General features: G+C 43.7%; 1 protein-coding gene across 3 annotated transcripts in view; it reads left to right on the top strand.

Annotated features, from left to right (window-relative positions):
• Positions 1 to 24,692, top strand: part of GRAMD1B (GRAM domain containing 1B) — a 209,590-nt gene that overhangs the window by 168,742 nt on the left and 16,156 nt on the right. For all 3 annotated transcript variants that reach the window (XM_070952207.1, XM_070952208.1, XM_070952209.1), the window contains 9 exons: positions 7,109 to 7,193; positions 10,591 to 10,694; positions 11,509 to 11,604; positions 14,307 to 14,387; positions 17,528 to 17,643; positions 18,805 to 18,964; positions 19,488 to 19,674; positions 20,502 to 20,645; positions 24,404 to 24,522. In XM_070952207.1, the coding sequence (XP_070808308.1) occupies positions 7,109 to 7,193; positions 10,591 to 10,694; positions 11,509 to 11,604; positions 14,307 to 14,387; positions 17,528 to 17,643; positions 18,805 to 18,964; positions 19,488 to 19,674; positions 20,502 to 20,645; positions 24,404 to 24,522 (1,092 nt within the window). The remainder of the gene's footprint in view (positions 1 to 7,108; positions 7,194 to 10,590; positions 10,695 to 11,508; positions 11,605 to 14,306; positions 14,388 to 17,527; positions 17,644 to 18,804; positions 18,965 to 19,487; positions 19,675 to 20,501; positions 20,646 to 24,403; positions 24,523 to 24,692) is intronic.

Genomic DNA, 24,692 nt, shown 5'->3' with positions numbered 1-24,692 from the left:
AGATGAAAACAGTGCGGATAGAATAGGGCTGGATTCCTTCTCCCCCACCCCCCATAAATCCAAGATGTCAAAAACTTTTTTATTTCACTCTTGAGTCCCGAAAGGCTGCCTGGTTCTATTTTATAATTCTAATAGTCTGAAATGAAACATTAAAAAAAGAATTCTGGATACTACTCAGATTTGAGAGACGCCTCTCAAATCCCAAAAGAAATTCAACTAACGTTTCTGTTGATTGTGTGGGTCACTTATTACCAGTGGTGGGACTCAAGTAATTTAACAACCGGTTCTCTGCCCTAATGATTTCTTTCAACAACCAGTTTGCCAAACTGCTCAGAAAGTTAACAACCGGTTCTCCCAAAGTGGTGCGAATTGGCTGAATCCCACCACTGCTTATTACCCCTGTTTCCCCGAAAATAAGACCTCCCCTGATAGTAAGCTCAATCGGGCTTTTGAGCGCATGCACTAAAATAAGCCTCCCCCCCCTGAAAATAAGCCCTTCCCGAAAATATTTAAATGCAGAGCTGGAAATCAGGTAAGATGGCAAGAGGAACCCCGTCTTGCTCCACGCGCCCCAAAATAATAAGACCTCCCCGAAAATAAGGCCAAGAGCTTATTTTGGTGTTCAAAAAAAATATAAGACAGGGTCTTATTTTCAGGAAAACACAGGTATTAATAAAACCATTAGAGTGCATGTGTTTTAACATTTTTAAAATTTTTAATGTTTTTAACGTTTTTTATGGGATTGTTCGCATTGTTTTATTCTTTGTTGTAAGCCACCCAGAGTCCCTTGGGAGTTGGGCGGCATAGAAATGTGACAAAATAAATAATAAAATAAAATAAATTATGTACAGAGCTGTAGAACCTCTGCCTTGGAATGGACTCAGAACTTGTACCTTCTTTTTTTTTAATTTTTTCCACATTCTGTGGACAGTACATTGATTGGGTCAGATCTTTTTCGACCTTGTACCTTCTTAGGAGACCCCTGATGGTAAATGAGTGATGGCACCCAGCTCTATTCTTGCAAGTTTTTTTTGCTGGTGGTTTGATTTCCTACCAGCCTTCCTTACTGTTGTGATGTCCCTTTTGCTAATTGTCTTTCCCATCCCTATGGTTCCCATGAACTTTCTGAGCCGCAGAAAAAGTTCATCTCACCTTCCCACCTTCTCACCTTCTCACCTTTGACTTTTCAAGCAAATCTTCCCCTGTAGGCTTTCATTGGTAGAATCTTGTGTCCGTCCAAGCGCTATCCGCCTAGCTAGAAACATGTTCTTTTGCATGTTTTGACCATTTTAACTTGATTTGAGCATGTCAGCCTCGATATTAGCAGGCATCTCAGCTTCGTAGCTGTCTCTGTAGCCCACTCCCCATGAGGATTTGCTGTGTTGGGTGGGTGACTAAACGGGAGGTCCTTGACTTAAGACTGTAACAGAACTCGGAATTTCCTGTTGTGGTCCGCCAGCAGCCTGAGGAGCGGGCAGCGGAATCGGACAGTGAGGAGGCTGGGGAGGACAATGGGCCAGTCCTGGAGTCAGGGGAAGGCCCGGATGAGAGCTCTGCGTCAGAGGCAGAGATGGGGCCAGGGCCATCTGCATGGACCAAGGCCAAGCGCTTATTTCAGGGTTCAAAAAAATATAAGACAGGGTCTTATTTTCGGGGAAACACGGTAGCTGGGGATTAATTTAGAGTGCATTTATTTTGTGACTTACTACTTCGAACGGACTCGGTGACTTAATAAGAATGCAACTTGTTCTCTTTTTAAGGCATTATATTTTATATATATTTTTCGTCGGGCCCTGAAAACCTATTTATTTCAACTAGCTGGGCTGGCTTGAGTTAAATTTTAAATTGATTTTAAATTGGGTTGTTTTAATTTACGGCCAAAATATTTAATTATTTTAAACTGTTTTTAAATTTTGTATGTTCTGTTTTTTACTTTGGCTGTTCACCGCCCTGAGTCCTGTTTGGAGAAATGGAAACAAACAAACAAACAAACAAACAAACAAACAAACAAACAAACAAATAAATAAATATTTGGGCCTATTTGAAAAAGTTTTCACATTAGAGCCTATCTTAATGAATACCTACTAATGCCTTCTTTAACTGGTGTGAAATACAGGGGAACCCTCTGCCCCGTAGATCGCAAAGCAGGGGGTTGAACTGGAAGACCTCCGAGATCCCTTCCGACTCTTGTTATTCTGTTAAATATGTTTCTGACTGAGTGTATTCCAGTATTATTGGCTGGCTCGTCATCTGCCGATACCTGTAACCGAGGCCTTTGGCTCAGTGCAAATAAAACAAAAGCATCAGAGGATAATTGTGTGTGTTTTGCACTCATAAATAGGTGTGTTGTTGTTGTTTTTTTATAAAGCTGAGCTACGGTACAACGATCCCCATCCTGAAATTCTTCCCTTCGCCTTCTAGTTTTTCTTAAGATCCGCACGGTAGCGTCTCCTTCCCACCATCTCGTGTTCTGACCGCTCTCTACCCTTTCGTGATTCACAACTCTTGGATCTGATGACCCTCGTCCCTTCCCATGGTTCTTGTTGACTTGGGGCAGATTCCCCACCTGCCACCGCGTCTGTCCCGTGCCCTCTTTTGATTTCCTCCTACCGCGTTCGGCTGGGTTTTTCGTGAGCAAAAACGCCTTGCATTGAAGGAAGTCAACCAACCCAAGAGACCGAGCCATTGTGTCTCCTGCTACGTCATCCATCTCAACACCACCCAGTCATTAACTTTCTGCTCTTCCTGTACCAGACTGTCCCAGCTCCTCCTGTTTGCGGTAGAGTTAATGTTTACACCTGCTTCTCCAAGGGCCGTTGACTTCCACTTTGGGCAGGGAGAGAGAGATAAACATCTTTCTGAAGTTTCTCCTATCCTTCCATCGATCCATCCCTCCACCCACCCATCAATCAATCCAGCACTGAAAAGACTCCATTGTTTTCATACGTGTTCCATCTACCATCTACCAGTTACTCTGGTTTCACCTGGGGGTAGACCAAGGCTGCTTTTAGCAGCTGGTGTCCTATGTAAACCATGAAGTTGGCTTTACTCCCACCCCCACCCCAAACAGCAAGGGCAAATGCAGGTAGTCCTCAACTTACGACTGCAATGGAGTCCCAAAATTTCTGTAGCCAAGTCAGACATTTGTTAAGGGAGTTCTGCCCCGTTTGCTGTGGTTAGAAAGCGAATCACTGCAAGTTGTTAATAGCAATAGCAATAGCACTTAGACTTATATACCGCTTCATAGTGCTTTTACAGCCCTCTCTAAGTGGTTGACATAGTCAGCCTCTTGCCCCCAACAGTCTGGGTCCTCATTTTACCCACCTCGGAAGGGTGGAAGGCTGAGTCAACCTTGAGCCAGTGAGATTTGAACTGCCGAACTGCAGCTAACAGTCAGCTGAAGTTTGGGTAATGAAACCGTCTGCAAGAAAAGCAGCAAGCTCAGAGAGCACCAAGGACCCCTCATCTCAACCCTGAGCTGCAAATATTCTCCTTTATTTTATTTTATTTAATTTTTTTTATTTGATTAATATGCCACCCTTCTCCGGAGACTCAGGGTGGCTTACAATGCGTTAAGCAATAGCCTTCATCCTTTTGTATATTTATACAAAGTCAGCTTATTGCCCCCACAAACTGGGTCCTCAATTTACCTACCTTAGAAAGGATGGAAAGCCGAGTCAACCTTGAGCCTGGTGAGATTCGAACTTACAGTAATTGCAGATAGCTGGATGTTAATTACAATGCATTAGTCTGCTGAGCTATCCAGGCTCCTGGATAGCTAATTACGTATTATGTAATGTATACCCTTCAGGTCATTTATTCCTAAATCATCTATCCAACATATAGTGCTAGAGTAATAGAAACTCTAATAGAGACTGCTGATTTCCTGACTATGACAAATGAAGCAAAAAGAAAAATTATATCTGTAATCCAGATGTACGTTTATAATATTTTAGATTTTTTGTATTTTGTATTTTTATCTCTTGTGTTTTTATCGAAATGTGATGTGAATGCGCCATATGACAAGTATATAATAAGTCATCTTCCAGTAATGATTCTTTTCCATTCCATGGAAAAATTTCCTGGATTTATTGAGTTGCTTCAAACCAAAGAGAGGCAAATAGTTATCAAAAATGGGGATCGGAATTTCTGGAAAGAGCTCAGAATCGCTTCAGACCGATATATTCATTTCACACACGGGTGCGCCTCGCTTCAGTTCGTGGTTTGGGCCAGTGGTGAAATACAAATTTTTTTACTACCGGTTCTGTGGGCGTGACTTGGTGGGCTTGGTGTGACTTGGTGGGTGTGGCTTGGTGGGCATGGCAGGGGAAGGATACTGCAAAATCTCCATTCCCTCCCCACTCCTGGGGAAAGGATATTGCAAAATCCCCATTCCCTCCCCACTCCCGGGGGAAGGATACTGCAAAATCCCCATTCCCTCCCCATTCAAGGGGAAGCATATTGCAAAATCTCCATTCCCACCTCACCCCACTCTGGGGCCAGCCAGAGGTGGTATTTGCCAGTTCTCCGAACTGCTCAAAATTTACTGCTACTGGTTTGCCAGAACCTGCTGGATTTCATCCCTGGTTTGGGCCTACATGTTACTATCAACTCGTATCACGCTTGCAGATCCTAAGTTACCCCTCTTAGTGAGTCATTCAAGTTCAAACTTCCGCCAAACAGGATCAGTTTGAAAAGACCGAGAAGGGGTTCATTTGAAGATGTGAGCAAACAGCGAAGGAAGTTCTCCAAAGTTCTTGATTTACCTCCTAGAGAAGGTGGTAAAGGGAGAGCTGAGTGGAAGGGAGCTTCGTTTCTTCTCCCTGAACCCATCCACGCTGTTCTCGACGGTCCGTGCAAAGCGAGCCTAACTTGTTCAGTCAAAACAGTTCCCCAGCGAGGGAGGATTTGGGATTTCACGCTCTGAGATTGGCTCTCTGGTGTCGTCTTCTCTCCACCCTCCAAAACAAACTCGGCCCAGGAACTCTGCATTACAGGAAACATCTGTTGTGGATGGGAGGGCCGAGGCTGGGTTACTCCAGGGCATTGGCCAACAGAATCACCCAGAGGCTGAAATGTAAGGCATGTGCTAAACATTTCGTTGTCTTTTCTCCACCCGTTTCTTCTACGAGAAGTAGAAAAAAAACCCACAAATAAATAAACCAAGAGCAAAAACTGTCTCTTCGGAGAAGAGAGGAAACAAGGAAAGTCCCCCGTGTGTGAGTTCAGAAATTACGATTGTGCTCATCCTGGACTCAGAGAGGGGAGAACTCCGAACCAGAAGGAATATTTGCAGCTCCTCCAAAGATAAAAGTCCCAGATTTGAGAAGATTCTTGCAAGATTGATTTTTTTTTTGGAAGAAACCTCTGAAGTGCAGTTGGCTCCTGACGGATTTGGTTGATGCTTTCTCGCCACAGTTTTAGAATTGCGAAGATTTGACACCGTTCAGTCCTCTGGAATTAGAAGCATGATCCCCTTCAGAGCGTACAGCTTGATCCCGCATGCAACTTTTTTCCAGAGAGCAGAAACATTGGAGTTCTTCCAGCTCGGGGCACCTTTGTGAAGGCAGCGTGGTGAAACCAGGGAGCTGTGATTGGACACAAAGGTGGAACAAACGTAGTCTTCTTAAATTGTCCACCAGAGGTGGATTGCTTTCTCTACCCTCTTGACTTCTCCAAAAAAACTCACACATGAGTGGATGGGGGAAATTGGTCTAGTGCCCTCAAGCAAGTGCCCACTGTGAGTTTCTTATTTTGGTGACAGTTGTTGTGGAAAGTGAAGGACGTTTGTCCTTTGTGCCGGTGAAGACTAAAGAACGAAAGACATTGCTGCAGCTATGGAGGTCCTCTCCGAATGCGGGATTCTTTCGAGCCTTCTCTTAGAATTGGAGGACCAGTGTCTGCTGTCTCACTTGGAATGGCTGTACGATTTTCCCGAAGATTATCGTGATTCAGCCTGGGAAGAAATTCCAGCTGTGAGTGTTGTCCTGTCCGGAACGGGCCTCCTAAAGATGCTCTTCTCCCTCTTGCTTAGAAGTGGCTTGTTGTAGATGCGCAGAAGGTTTCGCCAGTTTCAATCCTGTTACTATCGCTTTAGTGTTTTACTCTCAGTTGATGTGTGAAGGAGAAATGATGAGGATGACGAGGATGCAATTCTCAAAACAAGATTTTCCTTTTAATAAAAATGTTCAATAATGGTTTGGTGCAGATAGAACCTTCTTTACTATTCCGTGTTAAGGCATCAATAATTGGGATGGAATGGATGGTCCTTCTGCGTGACCATTTATTCTTCCTTCCTTCCTTCCTTCCTTCCTTCCTTCCTTCCTTCCTTCCTTCCTTCCTTCCTTCCTTCCTTCCTTCTCTCTCTCTCTCTCTATATCTATCTTTCTGTCTGTCTGTCTGTCTGCCTGCCTGCCTGCCTATCTATCCTATCTATCTATCTATCTATCTATCTATCTATCTATCTATCTATCTATCTATCATCTATCTATCATCGTCTGTCTGTCTACATATCAACTGCTTTTTCTTGCTTACTTCAAATCTCTCTGTCTCTCTCCATCTCTCTCCTTCCCTTCCTCCCTCTCTCCCTCTCCCTTTTTTTTTTAATTTGATTTATATGCCGCCCTTCTCCGGAGACTCAGGGCGGCTTACAATGCGCTAAGCAATAGCCTTCATCCTTTTTGTATATTTATACCAAGTCAGCTTATTGCCCCCACAAACTGGGTTCTCAATTTACCTACCTTAGAAAGGATGGAAGGCTGAGTCAACCTTGAGCCTGGCGAGATTCGAACCTGCAGTAATTGCAGGCAGCTGGTCTTAATAACAGGGTGCTTTAGACCACTGTACTACCAAGGCTCTCCTTTTCTCTCCCTCTCTCCCCTTTCTCTCCCTCCTTCTCTCTCCCTCTCCCCCTCCTCTCCCTCCCTCCCTCCCTCTCCTTCTCTCTCTCTCCCGCCCTCTCTCTTTACCTCCCTCTCCCTCCCTCCCAGGAGTTGAGCTTATTTTAGGGGGAAGACTTGTAGACAAAGACTAGAGAATTTCCCCGAGCTTGTTACTCTGATCTTCCTTTAGCTCCCTTTCCTTCTAACAAGCTTTCCACTCTTCTCAGGTATTGAGTCCAACCTACAAACAACGGAATGAAGACTTCAGGAAACTTTTCAAGCAGCTTCCCGAAACGGAGCGCCTCATTGTTGGTAAGACAATCCTCCTTTCTTTCCAGGCCTGTGACAAGGCAAAGGTTCTCCGGGGTTACAAAAGCCAACCCCATCGGTTGAAGCTGGAGAAAGATTTGTTCTTTGCCCAGAAAGAAAATGTTTCCATCTCACCCTCTCTCACATAGGGATATTCAAGGTATCAAGCAGTTTTGATCGTCTGGTTTGATTCAGCAACAACACTTTTTCTAAAAGGCAGCTGAACTTTCCTGGGGTTTTTCCTTGAAAACGTTTCACTTCTCATTCAAGAAACTTCTTCCGTTCTGAAGAAGCTTCTTGAACGAGAAGTGAAACATTTTCAAGGAAAAAAAAAACCCCACAAGAAAGTCCAGCTGCCTTTTGAAAAGCACCTTTGGGATAATCTTGACTTGGACAATTGAGAATTTCCTTATCCAAGCCTGGAGATTTTAAAAACTAAACCTCTTTTGAACTACGCCACTTTCTAAAAAATTTTGAAAACTAAACTTCTAACTTGTTCGACTGGAGAAAAGACAAAAGACTGGATCTACTTTTATCGCTGACTAAAAACTCCTGATAGACTTTTGCCTGAAACAAACAAACGAACAAACAAAGAATTTATGATTAATACAATATTTAAAACAAATCCTGAAAAAAAAATCCATTTTGATATTTAAGGAAAATTTGGCCTCCAAAGTGTTAAAAGTCAGGGAATTGTGCCTCTTGCCCTGCAACAATCGTTATCGCCTAATTAGCTCGAAGTCTGAATCAATATTGCATTTCTGTGACTTTTTAAAGGCGGGTTTACTAGATTCGTAATTGAAGGAGGAACTTGACTTCCAGTGGCAAGGAAAAGAAAGCTTTATGTGAGCCAACTTAATGACCGTTAAGGATAACTAATTAGCAAACTCTAGTAGTAAAACGGGCCATATCCCCTTTCCAATGAACAGAAGTAGTGTTTTGGTTTTTTTTAAATCTATGACTATGTGAAGGGCGAAACTTGATAAAACTCCATTTAAATCGGTTAACAATTAACAGCAAAGATTTGATTCTTTAGTGGATCTTAACTGGTGTAATATCTTGGCTGCCGAAATCTACACCAGGATTGGATGCCAGCAAAGAATAAGTTTTCTGTATCTCTTTGACGACCTTTAATGCTATCTGGATTTCTGCAGCCAGATCTTGCCTCCCTTCACCTTCCAACGGCAGTGGCCATTCTAGATTAAGCCTCCGACGCTTCTTGTTTTTAGACGTTATGAGTGCACGAGCGTGAAAATCGTGGCTTTTAGCTTGAATGAATTGTGTAGCTTGACTTAATTATGCTTTCGTGGTGTGGAGACAATAACTTGGTCCTTAGCACCAATAAGACCAAGGAGTTTACAGTGAACTACAGAAGGAATAGATCAGACATCCAGCCCTTGCTTATCAATGGAGACCGAGTGGAGCAAGTGGCCAGTTTTAAGTTTCTGGGAGTTATCCTAAAAGAGGAGCTGACCTGGGACGCTCACATTGCAGCGCTGGTCAAAAGGGCCCAGCAGAGATTATATTACTTGAGGCTTCTCAGGAAACAACAACTGAATGGAAAACTGCCGGTGACCTTCTACCACTGCACCATAGAGAGTATTTTAACCTACTGCACCTGTGTATGGTTTGCCAATTGCACGGTGGCAGATAGGACAGGAGTCCAGAGGGTCAACGTCATTGCCCAGAGGATCATGGGTTGCCCTCTCCCCTCTTTGGAAGAGCTTTATAGCTCCCACTGCCTTAAGAAAGTTCAAAACTTTCTTAAGGATCCATCTCATCCTGGGCACCCCCCCCTTTTTTTTTTGAACTATTACCATCTGGCAGACGGTACAGGATAATACAAACAAAGACAAATAGGCTGAAAAACAGCTTCTATCCCAGGGCGATAACTATATTATATCCCGCCCTGAGTCCACTAGGAGAAGGGCGGGATATAAATTGAATAAATAAATAAATAAATAAATAAATAAATAAATAAATAAATAAATAAATAAATAAATAAATAAATAAATATTGAATTCTACGGTATAGTGCAATATTAATGCAACATCAGGGGTTTTCAATTCAATTGCATAGAATGTGAAGGATGTTTGTCTGGGTTTTATTTTTATAGTTATCATGTCCACTGAAGAGGGAATTTAATTTCGTCGTACGTGGTGCAATGACAATAAAGTAAAGTAAACTAAACTAATTAATGTAGATTAAAAACAACAAACAAGGCTGGTGCCAGGAGTTGTTTGGTTCCATCCAACCTTGTCACCCATCTGTTTCGAGAACTGGTTTGGAACAACCTTTGACCCAGGAAGAGGAAGTAGCCTTTACTTATGGATTATCGAGAGATTTCCCCACTTTACGATCTTCTTACTTAATAGCAATACGTTATTATTTGAGAGGAAAGGTTTAGGACAATATTTTTTCAGAAGTGGTCTGTCATTGCCTTTTTTCTAGGGCTGAGGGAAAGGGACTGGCCCAAGGTCATCCAGCAGGCTTGTGCCCAAGGCAGGACTAGGACTAGAACTCACAGTCGCCCGGTTTCTAGCCTGATGCTTTTAACCCATCCCAAATTGGCTCTCCCTGAATATGATAGGAAGCATGAAAACATAGCTTAATAAGGGGAGGAATGGGGAATCCTATGACTTACTACTCTGGTGGAACCTTTGCTGAAAATAATTTTGATTCAATCGACGTTTTAACCAAGGAGAGAGAAGACTGGAATCCATGGTCAGATTTTCAACATACTTTTACATAGTACCAATTCGTTTTAAGAAGGGACGCGGTGGCTCAGTGCCTAAGACACTGAGCTTGTCGATCGAAAGGTTGGCAGTTCAGTGGTTCGAATCCCTAGTGGCGCATAAGGGGGTGAGCTCCTGTGACTTGTTCCAGCTTCTGCCAACCTAGCAATTCGAAAGCACGTAAAAAGTGCAAGTAGAAAAATAGGGACCACTTCCCACTTGGTGGGAAGGTAACAGCGTTCCGTGCGCCTTTGGCATTGAGTCATGCTGGCCACATGACCACGGAGACGTCTTCGGACAGCGCTAGCTCTTCGGCTTTGAAACGGAGATGAGCAGCGCCCCCTAGAGTCAGGAACGACTAGCACATATGTGCGAGGGGAACCTTTACCTTTATCTGTCCTTTGTAACAGGCACCTGTTTGAAAGACGCTTAAATAATTCCTGCTGCCCCAAAAACTTCTTTTTCCTTCCCTTTTGTTTATCTTCCTCGTCCACCTTCCCAAATTTGTTTTTCTGCTGTCGTTGTTTAGACTGCAAGCAACCCAACATGTCTCTGTTTACTTTCAACCGTGTATAGCAGCACCCAGTTCTATTTAGGTTCTTGATAAATATTTATATCCTTTTGGCTACATCATTCATGGTCACTCCCTCTGCCTTTTCCTACAGATTACTCCTGTGCCCTTCAAAGAGATATTCTCTTGCAAGGTCGACTCTACCTCTCTGAAAACTGGATCTGTTTCTACAGCAACATCTTCCGCTGGGAAACCTTGGTGAGTTGTCTTCTCCAGTCCACCCCACCCCATCCCACCTCATTAACTTCCCCTGCCATGGGTCAACCCTGAAAGTTTGCATTTGCTCCCCTTGTAAATTTGTTGCTTGTATCTTTATGGTTTATATTGTTTTATTTAGCTTCCTAGTACGATATATGTTGATTCCTATCACTAAGTGTTGGTATCTTATGATTTATGATGAATGCATTTTTATGATGACTGTGATCATGATTTATCACTTATAGCTTTCATCTACAATGAGAGCTTATGCACCAAAGACAAATTCCTTGTGTGTCCAATCATACTTGGCCAATAAATAATTCTCTTCTCTTCTCTTCTCTTCTCTTCTCTTCTCTTCTCTTCTCTTCTCTGCTCTGCTCTGCTCTGCTCTACTCTACTCTACTCTACTCTACTCTTTCCTAATTCTATTCTATTCTATTCTATTCTATTCTATTCTATTCTATTCTATTCTATTCTATTCTATTCCATTCCATTCCATTCCATTCCATTCTATTTACTATATTCTACTCTTATTCTATTCTACTCTACTCTACTCTACTCTACTCTACTCTACTCTACTCTACTCTACTCTACTCTTTCCTAATTTTGTTCTGTTCTGTTCTGTTCTGTTCTACTCTACTCTACTCTTTCCTAATTTCATTCTATTCTGTTCTGTTCTACTCTACTCTACTCTTTCCTAATTTCATTCTGTTCTATTCTTCTCTTCTCTTCTCTTCTCTTCTCTTCTCTTCTCTTCTCTTCTCTTCTCTTCTCACCCTCCATGATGCTTCTGACCATTGATCTGTTGGTATAGTTGACTGTCCGTTTGAAGGACATCTGCACCATGACCAAGGAGAAAACTGCACGGCTCATTCCTAATGCTATCCAAGTTTGCACAGACACTGAAAAGGTATGTTCTTACAATCTTCCCCATTGGACACCGACAAGAGCAGAAGACTTCCCTGAAGGACAAATCTGGGGGTTGAGGGGAAAACAGGGAATCTTGGACAGGACTGAAGCTGTGTTAAATTCTCACAGTCAAGTAGACCAACATGCTCAAAGATCAGTTTGTCTAGAAACATGCATGTTTTTTTAAAAAACAGCTTGAAAATGCCTTAGAGCTCCTGTAGTAGGACCTTCTGACCTTCTCTGGTCTCATTGCTTCCACCAGTTAAACAAGTCCCCCCCCCCAAAGGTTAGGGACAAAGCAAAACCTTGCAAAACTTGTTTACTGTTGGCAAAATCAGAGTACCTTCTGGGCATGGCCAGCAAAACATGTCTCCACCCTGAAGAGTTCCTGCTTATCTTTTATTCCCAGAGCCTTTACATCATCTAGATCAGGGGTGTCAAACTCAATTTCATTGAGGGCCGGATCAGCATTATGGTCACCCTCAAAGGGCCAGGTGGGCGTGGCTGGGTGGTCACATAACTGGGTGGGCGTGGACAACTCAACCTGGCCCCCTCAACGTCGCTCACATCAAAGGGCACTTGTGATGGGCCAGACAAGGCTGGCTCCAGGCCGGCCTCACGGATCTAAGGCTGACCATGTTCAGGCCTGGATGGCCACTGCCAGGTTGTAGATCAGTGCCCAGTCAGCCTGGGCCGGGCCGAGCCACTGTAGTTTGGTCCTTTACTGTTTCCAGGTGTTGTGGCCCCTACGCGGTCTGTGCAGATTTTTAGCTGATTCCAACAATGAGGAGACTGGTGTGGTGCTGCGCCAGCAGCCTGTGCATCTGGCACTCGAGTCGGACAGTGAGGAGGCTGGAGAAGATGTGGTGCCAGAGGCGGGGATTCAGCCAGGGCCTTCAGAAGCTCCCTTAAGTGAAGAGGACAAAGAGGAGGAGCCTCTTCTCGATGCACGGGTGCGCAGAGCTGCCAAAAGGCAGGAGTGGTTCCTCAGGAGGAGATCTCCTCGAGAGTAAGGCTTGGGGCTAATTGGCCACTCCCTTAGCCTATTTAAGGAGGAACGCCAACTGAAGCAATTTGCAGGGAACAACTTCCTTCACGTACCTTCGTGTCTTGTCTTGCTTATCTTATCATCTTCCTGCAAATTGCTTCTGGGCATTCTGCCAACCATAGTAAGCTTTCAGTTATTATTCTTTGAATTCTTGGCAGCTGTTAATGCAATTAATTAACAGCTGTTGTTGTAAAAGACTGGTTTATTTAGTAAACTAAGGTTTGAACGGACTTTGTGTGTGTGCTGCGTTCTTTGGGGTCCGTAGCTGAAGACAGAACACCAGGACAGCTCCGCGGTCCAGTTCTAATCATATCACGGGCTGGATCTGGCCCGCAGGCCTTGAGTTTGACACCCCTGATCTAGATCCTAATCCCTCTTTGAATGAAAGAAGCAGGCTACAAGTCCGTGTTGTTTTATTTCTGAGCAGACGATGTGGGAAGGTGTTGTCCACCACATTGATCGATCTCCCATCTATTGATGGAAGATTTGTCTACTTTCCACCTGTTGGTCCCATCTTGCTTTGGAAATTTGGAGCGTTGAGATTGTTTCTTTGGTTGGGAAATCTCCTTCCTGTAAACTCCGAGTAAGAATGGCCAGGGGAAGGTTAAAAGAATTTGGGTGCGAGCATGGCATTGTCATTGGCTGGGTAACTGGGAAAAGTAGTTTAACTTTAAACCACATTGGAACAAGGTTTTGTTTTTTGTTTTTCTGACCAACCAGCTGCTAGAAAATGAATTAAAGCACATAATGCAATAAAGAGGCCCAGTATTATCATTTTACAGATTAACAGAGTTGGAAGGGACCTTGTGGGTCATCTAGTCCAACCCCCCGTCCAAGCAGGAGACCCTACACCATTTTTGACAGATGGCAGGTCCAGTCTCTTCTTGAAAGGCTCAAGTGGCGAAGCTTCCACAACTTCCGAAGGCAACTTCTGTTCCACTGGTTGATTGTTCTCACTGTCAGAAAATTTCTCCTTATTTCCAGCTTGAATCTCTCCTTGATCAGTTTCCATCCATTATTCCTTGTCTGGCCTTCAGGTGCCTTGGAAAATAGCTTGATCCCCTCCTCTCTGTGGCAGCCCCTCAAATATTGGAAGACTGCTATCCTGTCTCCCCTGGTCCTTCTCTTCACTAGACTAGCCATGCCCAGTTCCTGCAACCGTTCATCGTATGTTTTAACCTCTAGTCCCCTAATCATCTTGGTTGCTCTTCTCTGCACTCTTTCTAGAGTCTCAACATCTTTTTTATTTTCATTTAATGACCCCATAATCTCTTGCGGGGTGAAGTCTGGGCAACTGAATGTCTGGGCAGAATGTTTTAATAGCTGGATGTCCTTCATGTTGCCCATGTAGAGTTTTGTTCAGCAGATATATTCTCAGTATGCCCAGAGAGAGAAATATCTTCCTCTACCTAGGATCGAACTCACAGCCTTCTTATTGTGAGGTAAGACCTCCACCTCTAGGCCACCGCAGTATAAACCACTAATTTCTTTGCTATGGTAGAGTTTTCAACTTCCAATAGAGTTTTCAACCTCCATATCATGTGCACTGAATCTCTTTCTCTTTGCTAATATATTTCAATGCAATCTTTTAACACATAATTCTTGATTTATCTCACTTTTCAATTTTTATTTATTTATTTATTTGCTTTTCCCAGCACTTTTTCACTTCCTTTGGTGCCCGGGATAGGACGTACATGATGATGTTTCGCCTCTGGCAGAACGCCCTCCTTGAAAAGGTAGGAAGTATTGATTTATCTTATTTATCAATTTATCTATTTGCTGCCGATCTCGTGGATTCAGGCTGGACTGGACTTTCTTGCGGAGAAGCCCTTTTCTTTCATGTTCAGATGGACGGCTGAATTGTGTCCTCACGCGTTAGTTCTCCTGTGTTGCGCCATGCGTTTGTGTAGTGGTCGTTTTGTTTCCCCCCAATGTATGCATCTGTAGTTGCCTTTTTGAAAACACCTTTGGGACTCCCTAGAATAGTAGAAGCTTTCTTGGAAGGCCAAAGATGGTGGCAGAGGACATGTTGGCCTTCTGACAAAGGTCTCTGATTGGCCTGTTGATCCATGGTCACCATTTTCAGAGAGTGCCTCTAACACAGGGATGTCCAATATGGATATCCTAGATGCTGTGGCTTATAGGTTCTAGGGCACTCGGTGCCGAAAAGGGAGTGCGCGTGCATCTGGGCTGCAACCCAGAAGAGGAGCTCCCCAGGGCGCATGCGCGCGCCTGAAAATGAACTTCCGGTTTCAGCTACTGAACTTCCAGTTTCAGCTACTGAACTTCCGGTTTCAGCTACTGAACTTCCAGTTTCAGCCAGCTACTCTTCCGGGTTTCTGGCGCGCATGCGCACACAATAATCAGCTGGCCAGCACGCATGCTCATGCAGGAAAACGGAAGACCAGCTCTTCTAGTTTCCTGCACTGCCGCATGCAAAAAGGTCAGCTGGTTGTACCGCGTGCATGCACACCAGAAACCCGGAAGAAGAACAGGCGATGCCGTGCATGCCAGGCGACATGGCTCCACATGCCATTTTGGGCATGCGTGCCATAGGTTTGCCATCACGGTTCTAGGGCAAGAGAAGCCCAGTGAACCCCTCCAGAAATTTCTTTCTCCTCCACTTAGAGATTGCTCAAAATGGCACCCCTTCTTGGCTAAGTCAGGGGTGTCCAACCTTGACAACTTTAAGACTTATGGACTTCAACTTCCAGAATTCCCCAGCCAGCATGGGGAATTCTGGGAGTTGAAGTCCACAAGTTTTAAAGTTGCCAAGGTTGGACACTCCTGTTCTAACATGTTCTCAAAATTCCAGATGACAGTTGAACTAAGACTGTCTGCCCTTGCCTGTGGGTTATGTAAACTAGTTCTTCTTCTTAGTTTTTTTCTGGCTAAAGGGCTAATGACCTGGCTTGACCTTTCAGTATTACCCCCACGGGGCCATTTGACTCCAGGAAACAAGCTTGTTACCAGATTCCAACAGCGGCTGGAAAAATTCCAGCGTAAAACCTTGCAAATTTTAATCTTTAATTGTTTTAATTTTAATCTTGCGTAGCTGCTTCTCTGGTAATATTGTACTGCAAACTAGGGCATACAAAACCTTTGCTAGACCAAGTCTTGAATACAGCTCATCTGCCTGGAACCCACACTGCATACTGGACATTAATACAATTGAGCGAGTCCAGAGATATTTCACGAGAAGAGTCCTCCACTCCTCTGCTCGCAATAAAATACTTTATGCCACCAGGCTTGGGCTTAGACAACTTAGAACTTCGCCGTCTTCACTCTGTCCTAAGCATAGTACATAAAATCATCTGCTACAATGTCCTACTTGTCAATGACTACTTCAGCTTCAATCACAACAATAGAGCAAATAATAGATACAAACTTAAGGTTAACCGCTCCAAACTCAATTGCAGAAAATACGACTTTAGCAACAGAGTGGTCAACGCCTGGAATGCACTACCTGACTCTGTGGTCTCTTCCCCAAACCCCCAAAACTTTAACCGTAGACTGTCTACTGTTGACCTCACCCCATTCCTAAGAGGTCTGTAAGGGGCGTGCATAAACGCACTAGAGCCAAGGTGGCGCAGTGGTTAGGGTGCAGTACCGCAGCTACTTCGGCTGACTGCTAGTTCAGCAGATCAGCGGATCAAATCTCACCGGCTCAAGGTTGACTCAGCCTTCCATCCTTCCGAGGTAGGTAAAATGAGGACCCAGATTGTTGGGGGGCAATATGCTATTTAGTATACTGTCTTTGGTGTAAGCCGCCCAGAGTCCTCGGAGAGTGGGTGGCATGGAAATATGAATAATAAAATAAAAATAAAAATAAACAATGTGCCTATCGTCCATGTCCTACTGTCCCCATTTATTCGTATCCTTATCCTGTATTCATAATCATGTTTATACTTATATCTGTAATCTTATAAGTGTTTGACAAATAAATGAAATAAATAAAATAAAATAAATAAAATGTGCAGGACTCAGACTGACATGTCCAAGTTTGTGGAGGAAACCTACTTTGTCTCTTCCAGTCTTCTGTTTTCACCTCTCTTCTTGCTTCTTCGAAGTGATCTGAGAACTCCTAAAATTGCTGATGATTTCACCCCAATAAGCTTCTCAGTTTGGGTTCAATATCCATCCTTCCGATGGGTTTAATCTTTTTCACCTGCTAATTTTAGAAAAGGGTATCAACCTCTGCAACAACGCAAGCCTTGCAGTCAGTCTAATGCCGTCCAGGGATGAATCAACAAACACATACACACACATACACACAACACAGCTGCAATTCAAATTGTTTTTTTGTTCCTGGATAATTATCATATGCATTTAAAAACAAAAGGCGGAGGACGAGATGCTGAAACTGCAGATCCATTGTGGGTAGCTTCCTGCAAGAGAGTGGGTTGAGGATGAGGTTTCCAATGTCATGTTGCCATGCTGTGAACATATATTTTTTTTTCTTGTTTTGCAAATCCGCACACTTCACAACATCCATTTGGGTAGCCCTGTTCCAAAGGTGCTTTTTCCAGAGGCAACTGGATTTTCTGGTTTTCTTTGAAAGATGTTTTGCTTCTCATCCAAGAAGCTTCTTCAGCTCTGTTGCATAGCTCAATGTCTATGGAGCTTCTCGGTCATCCGGATCATGATTGTCCCAAAGGTGCTTTTTCCAGAGGCAACTGGACGTCTTCAAAGAAAAACCAGAAAGTCCAGTTGCCTCTTGAAAAAGCACCTTTGGGACAACCATGACCTGGATAATCGAGAAGCTCCATGGATGTTTGGGTAGCCATATTCTTAAAACTCTTAGGAGCAAAGTATCAGGGATGTCGTCCGTTGCTTTCCATGGGAGATACTGATTCATTGCTTTGTTCCTCTCCAGCCCTTGTGTCCAAAGGAGCTTTGGCATTTTGTACATCAGTGTTACGGCAACGAGCTGGGGTTGACGAGCGATGATGAAGATTACGTTCCCCCTGATGAGGATTTCAACACCATGGGGTAAGCTCTTCTGCCTAAAGCAAGCCAAGAAAACAAGACTGGAAAACGGCAATCATTAATGCTCACAAAACCAGAGATATCCTCGGTATGCCAGTGCGGTGTTACTCAACCTTTGTAACTTTTAAGCTGAGCGGACTTCCAACTCCCAGAATTCCCCAGCCAGAATTTCAGAAGACCTTCTCATTGTTCATCCCATCTCTAACATACTTGAAGCCAGGGGTGAGCTGCTGGGGGTTCACAGGAGTTCAGGAGAACCTCTAGATAAGATTCTGTGCAGTTCGGAGGACCCCCCAAATCCCACTCCTGGCTGGCCCCGCCCACCCTGCCCCTCCCGACGTGGCCCGTTTTAGATGCAGATAAGTGCAGGGTGTGCGCGGAGGCTCGGATAGGGCGAAAAATGAGCCTACCAGAAGTTTGGGAAGGCCGGAAACAGGCCCATTTCCAGCCTCCAGAGGGCCTCTGGAGCGTGGGAGGCTGTTTTCACCCTCCCGGAGGCTAGAGGAAAGTCTCCGGAGCCCAGGGAGGGCAAAAACACCCCCCCCCCCATGGTGCAAGAGGCCAACTAGCCACGTCCACCATGTCCACACCCATCCAGCAACTGGGCAGAGAACCCCTTGCTAAAATTTTTGAAGCCCACCCCTGCGTTAAGCCCATGAGAGATGTGAGAAAGTATGTAGATGTTCTGGAATGGAAAATGGCTAGAAAATAGGTGTGTCAAAGTCAAGAGCCTGTAGTACAGTGGACAAAAGCACTGTTATGAACAGATTAACATCTGCTGCTTGCAATTACTGCAAGTTCGAATCTCACCAAGCTCAAGGTTGACTCAGCCTTCCATCCTTTCAAAGGTAGGTGAAATGAGGACCCAGTTTGTGGGGGCAATTAGCTGACTTTGTATAAATATACAAAAGTATGAAGGCTATTGCTTAACGCATTGTAAGCCGCCCTGAGTCTCCGGAGAAGGGCGGCATATAAATTAAAAAAGCAAAAGCAAAAGCAAAGTAAAGACAATTATTGAAGCTTCTCTGGACTCTCTCTTTGGTGGTCTCAGCTGCACTGTGAGCTGAACGATTTTATTCCACATGGTTTGCTCTTCAATGCTTGATAAGAAGACTAATTATGGAATTGATCCAATTCACCTGGATTTTGCTTTTTTTTTTTTAGTTACTGTGAGGAGATCCCTGTGGAAGAAAACGAAGTCAACGACAGCTCCTCCAAAAGTAGCACGGAGGTCAAAGCTGAAGTGAGCCCTCAGCTTCCCAAGAAGTCTCTTACCAACAGCAGCACGTTGACTCCTACAACAAACAATGAAGCTCCGATCCCGGTGGGTATTTCTTCCTTTCTTTTTTTTAAATCTCTAATTTGCACCTGGAAGAGAAGTGCCCGCTATTCATGGAGTCTACCAGTTATGGATTTTAAATTTGGGTTTTGGTTTCTAAATGCTCACATCAAAGGGAGCTGGGCCACAGTTTTAGTACTGGAGAAAGAACTACTACTAAGTTGTTGTTGTTGTTGTTGTTGTTGTTGTTGTTGTTGTTGTTGTTGTTGTTGTTGTTGTTCTTCTTCTTCTTCTTCTTCTTCTTCTTCTTCTTCTTCTTCTTCTTCTTCTTCTTCTTCTTCTTCTTCTTCCTCTTCCTCCTCCTCCTCCTCCTCCTCCTCCTCCTCCTCCTCCTCCTCCCCCTTCCTCCTCCTCCTCCTCTTCCTCCTCCTTCCTTTTCTTCCTCTTCCTTCTCTTCCTCTCCCTCCTCCTCCTCCTCCTCTTCATCCTCTCCCTGTTCCTCCTCTTCCCCTTCCCTCCAGCTTTCCCAAGGTAACAATGATTGATGTTCTTCTTCATATCCTTCTAGTATGAAGGGGTAGTTCCTGAAGAAGAAGAGGTTCTGGACACACTGGCTGAGAAGGAGATGACAATTGCAAACCTCATTGGAGACAAGATTGACATCATCGCCCCTGTGAATTCTCCTTCTCTGGATTTCAATGACAATGAGGACATTCCAACTGAACTCAGTGACTCCTCCGAGACTCATGATGAAGGTGCTTGGCTGGCATCCACAGGTGTCATGGTGGGGTTAAGGTTTATTGTCTTTCTGTGTCTTACCCTTTTTCGATACCATAGTTGACCCAGTTGACTTGGGTTTCCAAGTTAAAGAGTTCCCTGTCACTTTATATTCAGCATCTCTGTATTCTCATCTTATTTTTTTCTGAGAAACAGGAAATCCTGTGGATTACTATTTCTGTGTTGAATTACTTAGGCAATCTGTATTTTTAGGTTAATGGTTACAGGCTCCGTGAATATTCTTGTGGCAAATTCCATAGTAAGAATTAAGCTAGAGAAAAGTTTGATATTATTGAAAGAAAGTTGAGGTGTGAAGAAGCATCTTGAATGGTAGTGTTCATAATGATGCATTTTTGGTGGGTCCTATTGTCCTGAAGACAGAGTGGTGCGGTGGTCTAGAAGTGGAGCTCTCGCCTCACAATCAGGAGGTTGTGAGTTTGATCCTAGGTAGAGGCAAATATTTCTCTCTCGGCACAATGAATATCACTCTGCATTGGTGACAGGAAGGGCATCCGGCCAGTAAACACTCAGCTCCATTCAGTTACCCAGACTCTACCCCGCAAGGGATTACGGGGTTGTTAAAATACGATGATGATGATGTTGTCCTGAAGACCTCTAAAGCTTTTGAATTGATGGTTCACTTTTTGAACAGAGTTGAGCTTAGCTGTTTGGACCTAAATCTGTTTCCAGTATTGGAGCATCAGTGTTATTTTTTTTTATAGGGAGTTAAAATCCTCTGCTTATTGCTTTGTCCAGATACGTCTCCTAGGAGTTTGACCTGTTAGCTTTCCACTTTGTCCTTCAGGGGAGGTCCAGGCCTTTTATGATGATCTGAATGGACGACAATACATGAATGAAGTCTTCAACTTTAGCGTGGATAAGCTCTATGATCTGCTCTTCACGAACTCTCAGTTCTTAAGGGATTTCATGGAGCAACGACGGTTTTCTGGTAAGCCCTCATCAGCACATACAGGTAGACCACGATCTACAACCATTTTTTTTTAGTGACTGTTACAACAGCACTGAAAAAAGTGAAAAAAGTGACTTAATGACCATTTTTCACACTTACGACCGTTGTGGCATTCCCATAGTCACATGATCAACATTCGGACGCTCGACAACTAATTCATATTTATGACAATTGCAGTGTCCCAAGGTCACGTGACTCCCTTTTGCGGCCTTTTGACGAGCAAAGTCTATGGGGAAACCAGCTTCACTTAACAACCATGTTACTAATTTAACAACTCCACTGGTTCACTTAACAAATGTGGCAAAAAAAAAAGGTCGTAAAATGGGGCAAAACTCACTTAGCGCCAGAAGTTTTGGGCTCAATTGTGGTCATAAATTGAGGACTGTCTGTATACTGTAAGCAGCCTTGTCTTTCAGCTGGCTTCATCTCACCCATGTTGGATTTCCAACATATTGTAGATACAAATATGGTGCCGTGTGTTTTTCTATCTTATTTGCAAAGCTTTTCATGTTGTGTGAATGGACCAGGACTTCTCCAATGTATAAACCTTTTTAACCTCCAAAATACAACAGTTTCAAAGATTTATGTTCCAAAAATTTAGATTGGGAATGTGATTGGGGGGGACCCGAACCCTCCTAAAATTCATTTTTTAAAAATTTTAAATCCCTGGCTCAAGCAACAATGAGATCTCACTTCATTCTGAATTTCCTGCATTGCTTCGTTCTCTTCTTTGACAATATTATAGATTAGACAGTACTTCTAATATACCGTATTTTTCAGAGTATAAAACGCACCTTTTTCCCCCCTAAAAGGGGGTGAAAATTTAGGTGCATCTTATACACCGAATAAGGCCCACTGGCCCCCACCCTTTGGCCTCTGCCTCGCAGCAGTTACCTCCTTGCAAGCAAACAGCAAGAAAAAACAGCTCCTTTAAGCTTCAGCACAGCCTAGTTAGCACAAGTTGATTGGATCGCCTCCCGACTCTCAGCTGATTTACTCTCAGCTGTTTTGTGCTGAAAGGAGGTAAATTGCTGGAGCAGGTTTTTTTTTCCCCTTGTGCTAATCAAGCTATGCTTAAAACGAAAATGAAAGTAAAGCAGGCTGTTTGATATTTGCTGCAGCGAGGCAAAATTGGGCAGAGGCAGAGGGAGATTTCTTTTTCTTCTTTTCCTCACAAAAAAAGGTAGGTGCGTCTTATACTCCGGTGCGTCTTATACTCCAAAAAATACGGTAGTTATATAGAAGTAAAGAGGCATGAATAAGATTTTCTGTGAATTGATTTTTGAAATGTTCCTGTTTTATTGTGGTCATGTTTAGATTATTTGAATAAACATTCACTATGGGGGGGGGAGCCGTAGTTGTAGAAAATAGCCTTTTTTCACCTGCAAGAAAAAATATTTTCCCTGTTTACACAATTAGCATTGGATTATTTCTTCAAGAAGCTCAGTTTATTGTAAAAGGGATTTAACTAGATTGGGCTTCAGAAATGGAATCAGCTTTCTATTTATTCTGGTGGATTCCCCAGAGAAATGCAATCCTCTGAGAAAGTTTAGCAAGTTGCTTACAATCCTCTTAGGTTCTTTAAGTCCCTGGACACAATCAACATGATTATTACTTTTAGCTATCTACGATCTTTTAAAATCCCAACAGGACTTCTTTCTTTATATATTACCAGGGGTGCTATTCACTTACTTTCCCTACCGGTTCGTAATTGTGCATGCGCCTCCACCATGCCCTGTCCACGTATGTGCCCGGACTTCTTTGCATGTGTTTTTCTGGCGTGCGCGCCTTCCGCCTTAAAAACATGCCCAAATAGGATGGCATAGAGTTGATTTCTGCTACCGGTTCGGGCGAATCTTTCCGAACTGGCTGAATACTGAATACTGTATATTACATATTAAACATATTAAAGCAGGGGTGAAATCCAGCAGGTTCGGACAGGTTCGCCCGAACCAGTAGCGGAAATTTTGAGAAATTCAGAGAACCGGCAAATACCATCTCTGGCTGGTCCCAGAGTGAATGGGGATTTTGCAGTATCCTTCCCCCAGGAGTCAGGAGGGAATGAGGATTTTGCAGTATCCTTCCCCTGGAGTGGGGTGGTAATGGAGATTTTGAAATATCCTTCCTCTGGAGTGGGGAGGGAATGGGGATTTTGCAGTATCCTTCCCCCAGGAGTGGGGAGGGAATGGGGATTTTGTAGTAACCTTCCCCTGGAGAGGGGTGGGAATGGAGATTTTGAAGTATCCTTCCCCTGGAGTGGGGTGGGAATGGGGATTTTGCAATATCCTTCCCCTGGAGTGGGGTGGGAATGGAGATTTTGAAGTATCCTTCCCCTGGAGTGGGGAGGGAATGAGGATTTTGCAGTATCCTTCCCCCAGGAGTGGGCAGGGAATGGGGATTTTGCAGTAACCTTCCCCTGGAGAGGAGTGGGAATGGAGATTTTACAGTATCCTTCCCCTGGAGCAGGGAGGGAATGGAGATTTTACAGTATCCTTCCCCTGGAATAAGGTGGGAATGGAGATTTTGCCGTATCTTTCCCCTGCCCTGCCCACCAAGCCACACCACGCCCACCACTCCACACCCCCAGAACCGGTAGTTAAAAAATTTGGATTTCACCCCTGTATTAAAGTCCTGCAAAATACACTTAAGGACCATCGCAAAGGTGCTTTTTCAAAGGGCAACTGGACTTCGTTTTTCCTCGAAGACGTTTCGCTTCTCATGCAAGAAGCTTCTTCACCTCCACACATCTCGGAAGAAGCTTCTTGGATGAGTAGCGAAACATCTTCAAGGGGAAAAAAAACCAAGGAAGTCCAACCGTCTTTTGAAAAAGCACCTTCGGAACAAAGCACGACCCAGAGGACTTGAGAATCTCCAGAGGCTTAAAAGACCATTTTACCATTTTACTGACTTTGTTTTACGGATATCTCAGAACTTTCCAAATTTTCTTTCTTTCTTTCTTTCTTTCTTTCTTTCTTTCTTTCTTTCTTTCTTTCTTTCTTTCTTTCTTTCTTTCTTTCTTTTTTTGTGTTGCTTTGGCTGAAATGGAGCAAATCGTAGTACAAGATAGAGAGAGAAAAAAACTTGGTTTCGAAAAAAATAAATCAAAATAAAGTATAGCGTAGAGGCTTTGTTTAAGATGTTTTTTTTTTTTAAGATTCCTGAGATTCATATCAAATTTGGGAGGTATTTTTTTTTTGACCCTTGTGTCCTCCTCTTAATGTTGCCTTTCAATCTCTGGATCTGAAAGAATTCAGAAGAAAGCCAAGTCTTTCCAAGAACAGTTATCTATGGAAGGGGTCTCCAACCTTGGCAACTTTAAGCCTGGCGGACTTCAACTCCCAGAATTCCCCAGCCAGAATTACCCAAAATTCTGGGAGTTGAAGTCCTCCAGGCTTAAAGTTGCCAAGGTTGGAGACCCCCCTGATCTATGGCTCAGCATCGGTTTTATTTTTTTTAAAAAAGGAGGGAGCGAGAAGTGGTCCTTTGAATTAAATGGAACCGAGCCAAGTTGAGGACTCGTGCTAAACAATCACGTCCTGTGTCTGTTGTGTTGGATCAACCAGCTAAAGTGGAGGTGGGGTCAACGGCAACACTTGATCTTTGGAGTTGGCCGTGGGAGAATATTTTTTTTTTCTTTCCCTTGGGAACTGAAACTTTATCTCCTCCCTTCTAAGATGCAACATTCCCCCTCTCCCCCCTGCAAAAAAAAATCATCCTTCGCTTCCCCTTCTCCTTAGATGTTATTTTTCATCCGTGGAAGAAGGAAGAAACTGGCAATCAAAGCAGAGTTATTCTGTACACCATCACCCTCACAAATCCCCTGGCTCCAAAAACTGCCACCGTTACTGAAACTCAGGTAAGAGCTCGGTTTTAGCTTTGGAAGGCTTATCAGTTGAGGTTCTTCTTGAAATAGGGACGTTGTCCCGCGAAGAGCCACGCAGTGGTTAGAATGCAGTACTGCAGGCTACTTCTGCTGCCTGCCTGCTGCCTGTAATTTGGCAGTTCGAATCTCTCCAGGCTCTCTCA

Source organism: Pituophis catenifer, unplaced genomic scaffold (genome assembly GCF_029215685.1).
Source record: "Pituophis catenifer annectens isolate HBS135680 unplaced genomic scaffold, rPitCat1.0.hap2 SCAF_12, whole genome shotgun sequence".
NCBI classification, from domain to species: Eukaryota; Metazoa; Chordata; class Lepidosauria; order Squamata; family Colubridae; genus Pituophis; species Pituophis catenifer.
This window is presented reverse-complemented; position numbering and strand designations above follow the sequence as displayed.